Source organism: Canis lupus, chromosome 4 (assembly GCF_048164855.1).
Source record: "Canis lupus baileyi chromosome 4, mCanLup2.hap1, whole genome shotgun sequence".
NCBI lineage: Eukaryota > Metazoa > Chordata > Mammalia > Carnivora > Canidae > Canis > Canis lupus.
In genome coordinates, this window is record NC_132841.1 from 11,215,106 (window position 1) to 11,229,020 (window position 13,915).

The 13,915-nt window shown below is 39.2% G+C and overlaps 1 protein-coding gene and 1 long non-coding RNA gene across 4 annotated transcripts in view; one reads left to right on the top strand and one right to left on the bottom strand.

Moving 5' to 3' along the window:
- Positions 1-3,392: 3,392 nt before the first annotated feature.
- The window catches only part of LOC140631854 (uncharacterized), a 74,132-nt gene continuing 63,609 nt past the window's right edge, over positions 3,393-13,915 (bottom strand). For both annotated transcript variants that reach the window (XR_012029373.1, XR_012029376.1), the window contains one exon: positions 3,393-4,137. This is a non-coding gene — a long non-coding RNA (uncharacterized lncRNA). The remainder of the gene's footprint in view (positions 4,138-13,915) is intronic.
- Positions 13,465-13,915, top strand: part of UBE2D1 (ubiquitin conjugating enzyme E2 D1) — a 31,097-nt gene continuing 30,646 nt past the window's right edge. The window contains exon 1 of one of the 2 annotated variants that reach the window (XM_072823145.1): positions 13,465-13,715. In XM_072823145.1, coding sequence (XP_072679246.1) covers positions 13,692-13,715 — 24 coding nt within the window. In that variant the 5' untranslated portion in view covers positions 13,465-13,691. The remainder of the gene's footprint in view (positions 13,716-13,915) is intronic. The other variant, XM_072823146.1, reaches the window with a different exon arrangement.

Below are 13,915 nucleotides of genomic sequence, written 5' to 3' on the forward strand. Positions count from 1 at the left end.
TGCTTTGCACAATTTAGTTGACCTTCAGGAGATTTTGTTATTGAGCAAATAAATGAAGATTATCTTGCACTAATACTTGTTTATTTCATTTTTTTGACATATTCTTCTAATGTAGATTTTAAGTTTATGGAAGGTAGGAGCTTTATAATTTTTCTTTTGCATAATTCTTATCATCTAGTACAGTGTAATACCCTAAATAGAGGTAATCCTGAGGGCAAAGATTATTTATTGATAGTATGGGCTGATGGCCAGATATCTGCATTTCTAATAAGTCTTTCATCCATCTCTCCATCTCATAGGATTTTGATGTACTGTTTGAGGATAGAGATCTTATCTATTCTCTTCACCATATGTCTTTAATGCCTGACATATAGTAGTTATTAGGTAATAATTTTAAATTGATTATGCATTTGACTACAAACCACATTTGGATACCATGGCCTGGGAGAAAGAACAAGAAACTAAATTAAAACTTTGAACTATGTGTGAAATACTTATGTTGCATATGTATTTGCATGTTGGGAAAATTCATATGAAGGTTTTGAAAAGTTTAAAGCAATTCCAAAATGTAAACTATTATTTAAGATGCTAAAGTTGTTTTTTGTTTTTTTTTTTTTTTTTTTTGAGTGTTGACTTCTTTCTATTAGGTGGCAAATTTTCCCTATAAAAGAAAAATAACTGTGTAAGGTTTATTTTAGGTGTCTTATTATTATAAAGATGAGAAAAATAATCTTTTTAAGGGTATAAATCATAGACCTTTGACTTGGAAGAGCACCAAATGTTTAAGCTCCATTCACTTTAAACAAATACACCATTTATTGACTTAGTTATAGATGAGGAAATTGGGAGTTTAGGCAGATTTAAGGATTTGCCTAATGTGGAGATTCTTTCAAAGTGTTGTCCTCAGATGCCTCAGGCATTGGAATATCCTAGAAAGTTTGTTCAAAAGTATAGCTTCCAGAGCTCTACTCAAGACAGTAAGTTAGATTCTTTAAAGGAATCTGCATTTTTAGACGCTGCTTGTATATTAGTGGCTTTTGGTATAGTGCTTCTCACACTCTACTGTTCATCTGAATTACTTAAGGATCTTATTAACTACAAATTTGGATACAGCATGCCTAGGTGGGAGATTCTTCATTTGTAACAAGTGCTCAAGTGATGCTTATGTTTTTTGCCCATGGACCACATTTTGAATAGGAAAAATCCAGAACAGCAGTTCTCAAGGTGTAGTCCCAGACCAGCAGCATCAGCACCATCTGGGAACTTGTTAGAAATACTACTTTTGTTCCCCACTCCAGATCTACTGAATCAGAAACTCTCATACATGTGAAAATTTGAGAACATATTAAAATTTGAGAACCACTGATATAAGAACTTTTATTGAAAATCCCTTGCCAGGGGTGCTGGGTGGCTCAGTGATTGAGCTTCTGCCTTCAGCCCAGGGCATTATCTCAGAGTCACGGGATTGAGTCCCATATTGGGCTCCTTGCATGGAGCCTGCTTCTCCTGTCTCTGCCTCTCTCTCTGCCTCTCTGCCTCTCATGAATAAGTAGATGGAATATTTTAAAAAGAAAAAGGAAAGCCCTTGCCAGAACCTACCAGGTAGTTTGATTAGTTACCCCTGGTTGAGGTTTGGACATTTTTTAAGTTTCCTAATTGACTCTAGTGTGCATTCAGGATTGCAAATGATAGTTTGAGAATGTTGGCCTAAGGTGACACCTGTATTCTTAGGACCTAAATCTCTTGCATGCTGGTGACATCCTCTTTTCACCCTTTCTGTGGTTCCTAGACACCACCACTTCAGCATACTGGCCTGTGCTGGGATGCTATCTAAGTATCTCACCACCACTTCCTCCCCCAACCCCAACAAAATCTAACAAACCCCACCAGACACACACACACACACACACACACACACTCACACACACACACTCACACACACACACCAACAGAGAATAGGGAGGGAGAGAAAGAAAGAATTATTTCACCTAAGGAGATGTTTAAAGATTCAGTTTCCCAGCCTGGGATAAGGTAAAGAAATTTGGCTTTCTTTAAAATTTTCTAGTTTTCAAGCACTTTGTCCTGTATGACCCTGTATACCCCATACTCTCCTCCCTTTGCACAAGCCCAGATTATTTTCTCACCTGAGACAACTTTTCAAATTGAAAAATGCAAATGCTTGGGTCAGTTTGAGTAAATCAATAGAATAGATAGCCTAAATTCTATGATGGTTGAATAGATTTTAAATCAAGGTATGACTTTTAGATGCTCCTTTCTGTGGGGAAGAGGCTGAGCTGAGAATAGAAAGTTATTTTTTGGTGCATCAGTAGACAGAATTCAAGTCACGCATTTACAGCTAATTGCTTCTGAGAGTATAGTTTTATCTAATCTTCCATTTTTGACAATTCCTCCTTTTTACCAACCCTACCACTATCATAACTTCCCTCTACAAAAAAATTACACTCTTTATCAAAGAATTCATAATGAATTCCTACTAGTCTTATGTAGGTAGTTAATTAGTACTGTTTGGCTAAATTTTTATAGTTTAATGGGGATCAAAACATCAAGCTAAAATAATGAAGTCCCTATAGTAGAACTCCATAGACTAACAAGAAAATGAGTAGAGGATGGAAACTTGGGAGAATGTGGGAATTAGTCTCTATATTAATTTTCTATTGCTGTCCTGTTTAATCCTTTCACCCTGAGCACTGGTAGGACCTGTGAATATGATAGAATAATCACCCTTTTGATGATTTTGTTATAATGGTTCTCCCTCTTAGCAGACTCAGAAATACTGAGAGACAGAGGGAGATATATTCTCTGTTGACCTTGAAGAAGCTGTTAGGTTGGGAGAGAGCATGTGATTAGAACTGGAGGGAGATTTCTAGGAGCCAGGAATAACATCTGACTGACAACCAGCAACAAAATGGGAACTTCAGTTCTACAGCCAGAAGGAACTGAATTCTGTATACAACCTGAATAAGCCAAAAGAGGACCTCAAATTCTAGGTAGGAATGCAGCCCTGTTGACTTCTTGCTTTTGGTTCTTCAAGAGGAAGAAAAAACAACACCAGATTAAAACTCAGATCTGCATCAAAGAATAAAGAGCAAGTAAATGGTAAACATGTGGACAAACATAAAAAAAAAAACTGTCCTTTTTCTGAACACTTAATGCAAAATTACAACATGTATCGTAGGATTATAGTATTTGTAGATATAAAATGTAAGACAACAATAGCACAAAGAGCAGAGAGGTATGCCATTGTAAATTCTTACATTTAACATGGAGTGATACAATGTTAACTCTGGACAGACTCTCATAAACTTAGGATGCATATTTTTTTAAAGATTTTATTTATTTATTTATTCATGAGAGGCAGAGAGAGAGAGAGAGAGAGAGAGACAGGCAGAGGGAGAAGCAGGCTCCATGCAGGGAGCCCGATGTGGGACTTGATTCTGGGTCTCCAGGATCACACCCTGGGCTGAAGGCAGCACTAAACCGCTGAACCACCCAGGCTGCCCTAAGATGCGTATTTTAATCCCTAGAGTAAATAACAGGGACAGACAGAGAAATGTAAAAATGATTAGCTAAAAATATCATAAAGGATTTTTCTCACTTTTTTTTTTCCTTTTCCTCTTCCACATCCTTTTCTTTCCCTTCCTAAATAATTCAGAACTAAAACCAACAGGTAGGACCAAGCAAGTTAGGTGTCTATGCCAGAACTGGGAGAAATACAGTAGCCCAGACTGTAATATCAAAGCCCAGCTAGGTTGAGAAGGATATCCACATGGGGTGGGGTGAGGAAGGTGTGGTCATCAGAATTCTAATATGCCTTGTTATTAGTTTCCTAGAGCAACCATAGTGAAGTATCACACACTGTGTGGCTTAAAATGACAGAAGTTAATTTTCTTATAGTTCTAGAAGCTGGAAGTCCAAAATCAAGGTTGGCTAGGTTGGTTCTCTCTGCTGGCTCTGAGGAAACAACCTTCCCCTATTTCTCTCCTAGCTTCTGGTGGTTGTCAACAGTACTTGGCTTTCCTTGGCTTGTGGTAGCATAACTCCAAACTTTGACTCTGTCTTCACATGGACATCCTCACTGTTTCTGTCTCCTCTGTGTCCAAATCTCCCTCTTTTTCCCTTTAAAAAGACACAAATTATTGGAGTTAGAGCCTACCCTAAATCCAGGATGATTTTATTGTGAGATTCTTAATGAATTATATCTACAAAGACTCTATTTCCAAATAAAGCCTCTTCCTAAGGTTCTGGGTGTACATGATTTTTTTGGGTAATACCATTCAACCCATAGCATCTCCCAAGACTTTTACCCTCTGGTAATTTAACAGGCTTGTGAGACCCTGGGCAGAGAAACCATCTAAGCCATACCTGGATTTCTGATTTACAGAATGAGATAAATAGGTTTTGTTTTAAGACACTAAGATTGTGGTAATTTGTTACTCAACAATAGAAAAATAATACAGAGAGTATCTTCAAAGGAAGGCTGCCTGATGCAAGGTATAGTGGAGTGAGGAGGAGGGCATCCTCATGGAAGACATCCCAATTTGGAGTGTTGAAATTCAAGTAGAGATAGAAGAGTGTTTATCCAGAGAGTGGCTTAGCACAGGGTATCATAGCCAAGGTGGGTGAAGGGAGCATCATTGTAGGAGGGTGGTAATGGTGACTTTTCAGAGCCTAACCAGGATGGAGAGACATTCATGTTAGAGGGCGGTGGCCCAGTAGAGAGTATTAGAATCTAAGCTGAATGAGGGGAGTGTCCATATGGGAAAGCAGACCAGTGCAGGCTTTCAGAACCTGAGCTGGTGAAGAAGATATCTGTGTAAGAGTTGGCTCAGTGCTAGTTGAGAATGCCCAAGATAGGTGAGGGGTGAGGACATCCATGGAAAAGGAAAACCCAGTTGGATTGTCAGAGAGCAAGTGGAGTGAGGAAAGTTCTGATGGTGGTGCTGCCTAGGGTTGAGTATCAGAGCCAAGTGAGTAGAAGACAGTATTCACATGGAGAGGCACCCCTACATGGGGTGCCAGAGCTAAGTACAGTAAGGAAAGTGATCACATTGAGGGGAGAGTAACCTAATACAATGTATTGGAGCCCAAGTGTGTGAAGAGGGCTTTCATATGGTGAGATAGACTCAGAACAGGTAGTTGGAAAAAGAATAAGATGAAAGGGGTGTCCATATGAGGGTTGAGGAGTGTGGCAGCCCAGTCCTGAGTGCTGGAGCCCAAGTGTGATAAACAGGAAGTTTGTTTAGGGAATGGTGAGCTGTGGTCACAGATTAGTTATATCAGAGGAATTGACTAAATAAGCAAATATTTTTTAGTATAATGGGAGATATGGTATTGTTGTTAGAGAAGTGAGTTTAAAATGTGAGAAGGAAGAAAGCTAGAATGAACTTTATAGTGTTGGAATTGAATTAGAGATATTGATGTAAAGAGATAAAACTATAAATGTAAGTGTTCATATATGTATATACACACTGCATATATTTACCAACTTTGTCCACTGTAAGAGTCTGAGGATAACTACACCCAATAACAATGACACACTAAATGCCCAGATTTGGGTTTCTAAATAATATTACCATTAAAAGGAAATAGAGAAAAAAAAAGAGAGAAAAAAAATAAAAGGAAATAGAATTCCTTGAGGGAAATGGCTGAGTCCAAAATCGGGAGATAAAAAGTAGAAGATGAACCTCGAGCTAGTTTTTTCTGTCAAAAAGTAAGTAAAAAAATCTCAAAGAATGAGAGGAGATAGACAGAAAGGCAAATAAGTCAGTTTGAAGGGGCTACAACTCACCAAATCTGGAATAATTGAAGCATCAAAATTAATGATGGTGATAGAATAACTGAATAAACAAGGAAGTCATGGGTCCATAGTGATATAAATATGTAAATGAATAACTTAGCAGTTTGAGGAGGAACAGCTTACCTAGTCTCAAAGTATTTCATAAAAGGAGCGCCTGGGTAGCTCAGTGACTGAACGTCTGCTTTGGCTCAGGTCCTGATTCTAGCTAGGGTCCTGGGATCAAGTTCCGCATCAGGCTCCCTGCAAGGATCCTGCTTCTCCCTCTGCCTACGTTCTGCCTCTCTCTGTGTCTCTTGTGAATAAATAAGTAAAATCTTAAAAAAATATATTTCACAAAATACTTATTTAAAAAAAACAAAAAGGGTAACTTTTCTGTTAGAAGCCCCTGATACCACCTTAAATCAAGTGATCAAAATGAATATCATCATTAATAGGTCAGATTGAATTTAAAATTCATTGAGAAACATCACAGCATCACTTCTCTAATATTCCTGCGAAACATGCATAATTTAGATCTAATCATGACAAGAGATCAAATTGAAGAACATTCTACAAGGTAAATGGCCTATAATATTCAAAAGAGCCAAGGTCAATAAAGTTAGGAAAGACTGAGAAATAATTCCAGCTTGAAGAAGGCTAAAAGACAACTAAAGGCAACAGAAGATTTTGATATGAATCCTTTTGCTATAAAGAACATTCTTGGAGCAACTGGCAAAATTTGATTGGGGTCTGAGAATTAGATGGTAGTATATGTCAATATTAGTTCACTGATTTTTGGCTCTTGTGGTTATGAAAGAAATATCCTTTTTTCATTGAAATTACAAACTAGTCTACTCATGGGTGATGGAGTATCATGTTGGGAACTTTAATATTGTTCAAGAAAAAGTATTTTATACTATATCTCCAACTTTTATTTAAGCATAAGATTTTGTGTTTTAAATTAGAAACTGTCTTTAGCCACAGCAATTTCTTACAAAATGTGCCTCCTAAGGCAGGAGAAATAAAAGCAAAAATGACTATCAAGACTTCATGAAGATAAAAGGATTTTGCACAGCAAAGGAAACAGTCAACAAAACTAAAAGGCAACCTGTGGAATGGGAGAAGATATTTGCAAGTGACTTATCAGATAAGGGGCTAATATCCACAATCTATAAAGAACTTATCAAACTCCACACCCAGAAAACAAAAATTCTGACCAAGAAATGGGCAGAAGACATGAACAGAACTTTCTCCAAAAAGACATACAAATGGCCAACAGACACAAGAAAAAAAAAATGCTCACCATCACTTGGCATCAGGGAAATACAAATCAAAACCATAATGAGATACCACATCACACCTGTCAGAATGGCTGAAATTAACAACTCAGGAAAGTACAGATGTTGGCGAGGATATGGAGAAAGGGGAACCCTCTTCTCTGTTGGTGGGAATGCAAGCTGGTGCAGCCACTCTGGAAAACAGTACAGAGGTTCCTCAAGAAGTTAAAAATAGAGCTTCCCTAGGACCTAGCAATTGCCCTGCTAGGTATTTATCCCAAAGATACAAACATATTAATCCAAAGGGGCATCTGCACCCCAATGTTTAGAGTAGCAATGTCCACAGTAGCCAAACTATGGAAAGAGGTGAGATGTCCATTGACAGATGCATGGATAAAGGTTAGTGTATACACACACACACACACACACACACACACACACACAGGAATATTACCTAGCCATCAAAAATAATGAAATCTTGCCATTTGCAATGATATGGATGGAACTAGAGGGTATTATGCTAAACAGAATAAGTCAGAGATAGACAAATACCATATGATTTCACTTATATATGGAATTTAAGAAACAAAATAGATGAATATAGGAGAAAGGAAGGAAAAATAAAGTGAAATTTGAGAGAGAGGCAAACCATAAGAGATGCTGAACTCCAGAAAACAAACTGAGGGTTGCTGGAGGGGAGGCCAGTTGGGAGATGAGGTAAGTGGGTGATGGGCATTAACGAGGGCACTTTTTGTAATGAGCACTGATGAATCACTGAATTCTACCCCTGAAACTAATAATACCACTAGCAGAAATCAAGAGTCAGCTGCTTAGTCAACTGAGCTACCCAGATGTCCCCAAAAGGAAATTAACTTTAAATATAAAGATACAGGGGCAAGTGCTGGTTAAGTGTTAAGTTGGTTAAGTGTTTGCCTTCGGCTGGGGTCATGATCCCAGGGTCCTGGGATGGAGCACTGCCTTGGGCTTCCAGCTTAGTGGGAGTCTGCTTCTCCCTCTGCCTCTGCCCTTCCCTGCCCCGCTCATTCTCTCTCTTTCTCTCTTGCTCTCGCTCTTGCTCTATCTCTCCCTCTAGCTCTCAAATAAATAGATAAAAATAAATATAAAGACACAATTATATTGGAAGTCAATGGATAGAAAAAAATACCAAGTAATAAGCATCACAAAGATGGTACGACTATGTTAATATCACACAACTAGACTTTGAGACAAAATGTACAACCCCACATAAAGAGAACTTAATCTGAAAGATAAAATTATCAGTTATTAAGCAGACATAATAATCATAGATGTGTATGCATCTGACACTGGAGCTTCAAAATATATGAAGCAAAATTTGAAAGAATTGAGGGGAGAAATAGACAAATCTATAGTCAGCTGGGGATTTTTATCTTTCTTCTCAGTAATTGGTTAGAATAATTGACTGAAAATTACTAAGGACAATGAAGATTTGACTTGATTAATAGTTCTTGAAATCTATCCCCAACACTTGAAAAAGTCACATTTTTTTCAAGTGCATATGGAACGCTCTCCAAGGTAGACCACATGCCTGGGCATGAAAACAAGTCTCAATCAATTTCAAAAGATTGAATCTTACAGAATATGTTCTCTGACCACAGTAACTTAGAAATTAGTAACAATATGATGCCCAGAAAAGCCCTGAATATTTAGAAATTAAACATTATAATTTTAAATGACCTAAATGAGAGCAAAAGTGAAAATTGAAAATTATATAACTGCTTGGGAAAACTTTTTGGTGGTTTCTTATATTACACATATACTATTCTATAACCCAGTAATTCAAATTCTAAGGTTTTGTCTTAGAGAAATGCCAATCAACATTTGTCTATAAAACAAGATGTAAAAAAAAAAAAAAAAAAAAAAACAAGATGTATAAGAATATTCCTATTAGCTTTATTTGTAATAAACCCAAACTGGAAACAACTCAAATGTTCATCTCTCTCTCTCTCTCTCTCTCTCTCTCTGATATATATATAAAATGGGAGAATCTCAAAAACATTATGTAAGCTTTAAAAAGTAAAACACAAAAGAGTATGTATTGTCTTTTCTATGCACCTGACATTGAACAACAGACAAAACTGATCTATGGTGCTAGAGAGTCTGAACAGTGGTTCCTTACTCCGGTGGAGAATGAATAGAAGGGGTAACAAGGGTATTTTCTGTGATGATAGATATGCAAATGATACCAGCTTGGGAAAGTAACTTCCCAAAGCAGCTAGTGCAATATTCCAGACTGTTTCTTTCTTATTTACAAGGACACTCTTATACTTGCCCTATAAAAAAGAAGAGTAAGGTGGGGGGATGGGTCCCACTTTCTGAAGCACAAAAATGGTGCCTCAAAATAGCCCAAATATATCTCTCTGTAGGTGAGACTTTGCTGGTGTCTTTCAGAAGCCTCTTTGCCCCCAAATACTTCAAACTTTCCACAGCTATTTGGACCATGGTGGTCAACCCATACTTTGTTCACTAACTGACAATTTACAGTCTAGAGTAAAAAGATGATCTGCACCAATAAGAATCTTCTTTTGGGGAGATGAAATAGGGAGTATCAAAAGGTACTTGGCCATTTACCAGCAGGATCAGTTACTGGGAGAGTGTCAAAAAGTTAGTATCAAAAAGTGCAAACTCAGATAACCTAGGTGGCTTAGTGGTTGAGCGTCTGCCTTTGGCTCAGGTCTGCTTCTCCTTCTGCCTATGTCTCTGCCTCTCTCTCTGTGTCTCTCATGAATAAATAAAATCTTAAAAAAAAAAGTGCAAGCTCAAGCCATGTATAAGAGAAGCTAAGGAGGAGCTGGAAAAATGAGAATGGGCCAATGTGCAGAGAAGGGAGACCTCGGGAAAGGGACAGTAAGAGTAGTCAGGCTCCAGACTTGTCGTAGGGGTTTTGCAAGGGTGGGGTGTGAGGATGGGGGACTTCCAAGTTAACTTTCAGATCCCATAAACTATTTCTATCATTCTTCCACTGTCCTATTCTCTTGGACATTTTCTTTTAAGTTACATGAGTGGATTTTTGTCCTTAATCTTTGTAATGTAGAATGTGATGGTCGTTATTGTTCTGGGCTTCCTGAAAAACTTTCCTCCACCCTCACCTTTTAGTAACAAATTCTGATCCCTGACCACATGGAAGAAAGGTGGACATATCCAATAGGCTCTTTGAAATATAAGAGTGAAACTGGAGGGACACGTGGGCTGGAAAAGATCATCATCATATAAATAAAAATAAGGAAGTATTTTTTTCTATTTGAAGTTATTTTAATTCCAGTTAGTTAACATACAGTGTTATTTCAGTTTTGGGTGTACAACATAGAGATTCAGTACTTCCATACATCACCCTGTGTTCATCAAGACAAGCGCATTCCTTAATCTTCATCCCCCATACCCACTTCCCCTCTGGTAACTATCAGTTTGTTCTCTATAATTAAGAGTCTGTTTCTTGATTTCTCTCTCTCCCTTTGCTTGATTGTTTTGTTTCTTAAATTCCACGTAAGTGAAATTATATGGTATTTGTCTTTCTCTGACTTATTTCCCTTAGCATTATAAACTCTAGCTCCATCCATGTCATTGCAAATGGCAAGATTCATTCTTTTATGGCTGAATAATATTTATATATATATATCCTCTTCTTTATCCATTCATCATCAGTCGATGGACAGTTGGGCTGCTTCCATGTCTTAGCTATTGTAAATAATGGTGCTATAATCATAGGGGCACATGTATCCCTTTGAATTGCTGTTCTCATTTTCTTTGGATAAATGCCAAATAAGGTAATAGCTGGACCAGAAGGTAGTTCTATTTTCAACTTTTTGAGGAACTTCCATACTGTTTTCTACAGTGACTGCACCAGTTTGCAATTCCATCAATAGTGCAAGAGAGTTCCTTTTTCTCCACATCCTCACCAACACATGTTGTTTCTTGGATTGTTGATTTTAGCCATTCTGACAGGTATGAGGTGATATCTCATGGTAGCTTTGATTTGCATTTCCCTGATAATGTGATGATGAGCATCTTTTCCATTTTTTCCCAAATTTTTACTTAAATTCTAGTTACTTAACACATAATGTAACATTGGTTCAGGAGTAGAATTTAGTGATTCATCCTTTACATATAACACCCAGTGATGAGCATCTTTCCATGTGTCTGTTGATTATCTAAATGTTTTCTTTGGAAAAATGTCTGTTCATGTCTTCTGATCATTTCTTAATTGGGTTATTTATTTTTGGGGTGTTGAGTTTTAAAAGTTCTTTATATATCTTGGATACTAACCCTTTATTGGGTATGTCATTTGAAAATATCTTCTCCCATTCAGTAAGTTGACTTTTGGGGGTTTAAAAAATATTTATTTATTTATTCATGAGAGACATACAGAGGCAGAGATATAGGCAGAGGGAGAAGTAGGCTCCTCGAAGGAAGCCTTATGTGGGACTCAATCCCAGGACACCTGGATCAGGACCTGAGCTAAAGGCAGACGGACACTCAATTGCTGAACAGGTGTTCAGCAGGTGTCTCAGTTGACACCCAGGTGTCTCAGTTGACACCCAGGTGTGGCAGTTGACTTTTAGTTTTATTAATGATTTCCTTCATTGTGCAGATTTTTATTTTGATATAGTCTCAATACTTTATTTTTGCTTTTGTTTCCCTCTCAGAATACACATATCTAATAAGAAGTTACTACAACTGATGTCAAAGAGGTTACTGCCTGTGTTCTATTTTGGGATTTTGATGGTTTCCTGTCTCATATTTAGATTTTTAACCCATTTTGAATTTATTTTTATGTATGGTGTAGGAGAGTGGTCCAGTTCCATTCTTTTGCTGTCCAGTTTTCCCAGACCCATTTGTTGAAAAGATTGTCTTTTTTTCCATCGGATATTCTTTCCTGCTTTGTCAAAGATAAACTGACCATATAATTGTGGATTTATTTCTGATTTTCTATTCTGTTCTGTTGATCTATGTGTCTCTTTCGGTGCCAATACCATACTGTTTTGATCACTACAGCTTTGTAATACAACTTGAAAGTGGAACTATGATACCTCCAACTTTGCTTTTTTTTTTTCAGGATTGCTTTATTTGGGGTCTTTTGTGGTTCTATACAAAATTTTAGGGTTTTTTGTTCTAGTTTTCTGAAAAATGCTGGTGGTATTTTGATAGGGAATGAATTAAATGTATAGATTGCTTTGGGTAGAATAGACATTTTAACAATATTTGTTCTCTCAAAGGAAAGTAATTTTTATAGAAAACTTCCAACATATTAGTACTGGCACTATAAATTTTAACACCAATTAATTTTTATACATCTAGGGGTTATTATATCTATTGACAGATGAAGGAACTGAGGCTTAGAGAGTTTAAAGTGGCTTAGCCGTGGTCACACAGTGGGTAGCGATCAAAGGGATCAGTCTACAAAGCCCATACTTCTCCATCCACCCTGGGGCAGCCTCCCAGTTTATCAGAGTCCGCAGGAGGTCTACTTTCTTAGGAAGATATTGATGATGAGATCAAGGCTTGGGATTCTGAGGCACTCCAGCTCTTGAGAAGAGGAGCTAGCGACAGAAAAAGGAAATTCAGAGAAGTTTAGGACCCAGTTACTGTGGTGCTATGGAAGATAGTGTCAGTTATGTTTTGAAAACCAAAATGATGGTCAGTTGTCAAATGGTTCAAAAACATCAGAAAGGGTGAGGAGTGAATTGGATTCAGTTAACTAGAAGTTCAAGCGTGACTTTGGTGAAAACTGGTTCTGCTTGTGTTGAAAGAAGCCAAGTTTTAATGAGCACACAAGATCCTAAGAATGCAGTGAGGAGTGTGAGCATTGAGTAGGTACTGTGAAAGGAAGGGATGGAGCCTATAGTGACGGCGAATATGAGTTTGGAGTTCCAAGGAGAAGCAGACATGCAGGATTAGCAGTGGGTAGAGGAGGTACCTTTTGAAATAGGAACTAAGGAGGTAAGTAAGGAGTCATAATTGGTATGTCTCTCTGCATTTGTGAGCAATTTAGGCGATTTACATTTTTGAGAAGACCGTGAACTCCACAGAAGTAAAAATAACAGGATGGCTGTATTGGAAATTCTATTGGAGATCCCTGTGTTTTACGAGCTAATTTGTTCTCCCTATTTTACAGATTGGGCCCTTGAAGTTCATAATTTGATCAAAATCAAACTGCAGAAACCCGACTCATGACCGCACAGTTCTGAATCCGGGCTGGGGTTGAAGTCAGCGGTGAGTAAGCCGACGTCGCCCGGGGCGGCCGGCCGGGGACAGGGCTGGAACTACACTTCCCAGTGTGCCCGGCGGGGCGGGGCGGGGCGCGGGCAGGGAGGGCGCAGGCTCCTTCCCAGAAGCAAAAGCGGAAACAAAAGAGTCTCGCCGGCGTCCCCGCCCTCACACTCGCGCACACTCGCGCTCGGGCGCACACGGAGCAGGCACCGGCGCCCGGAGCGAGCCAGCGAGCCAGCGAGCAGCGAGCCGAGGACCCGTCGGGCTGAGCCGGCCGAGCAGGGAGCGAGTCGAGCCCGTGACGACCCTACGCCCCTCGCGCCCCGTAGCTGCCCCCAGCCGGCTGGTGTCCCCGCCGCCCTCCCTGACCCATGGCGCTGAAGAGGATTCAGAAAGTGAGTGCCCGGGCCAGGCCTGGGGCGACCGGGCGCGCTTCGGCTCCCTGCCCACGCTGACCCCGGCGATGGTCGCGAAAGACGCGCCGGGAGGGCACAGAAGGGGCCGGTGGGCGGGGAGCGGGGGCCGGAGATGCCGGCGGGGCCAGCGGGCACTGGACAGGTGAGGTGGGAGCAGGGGCAGGTCCCGGGTGGCCCGA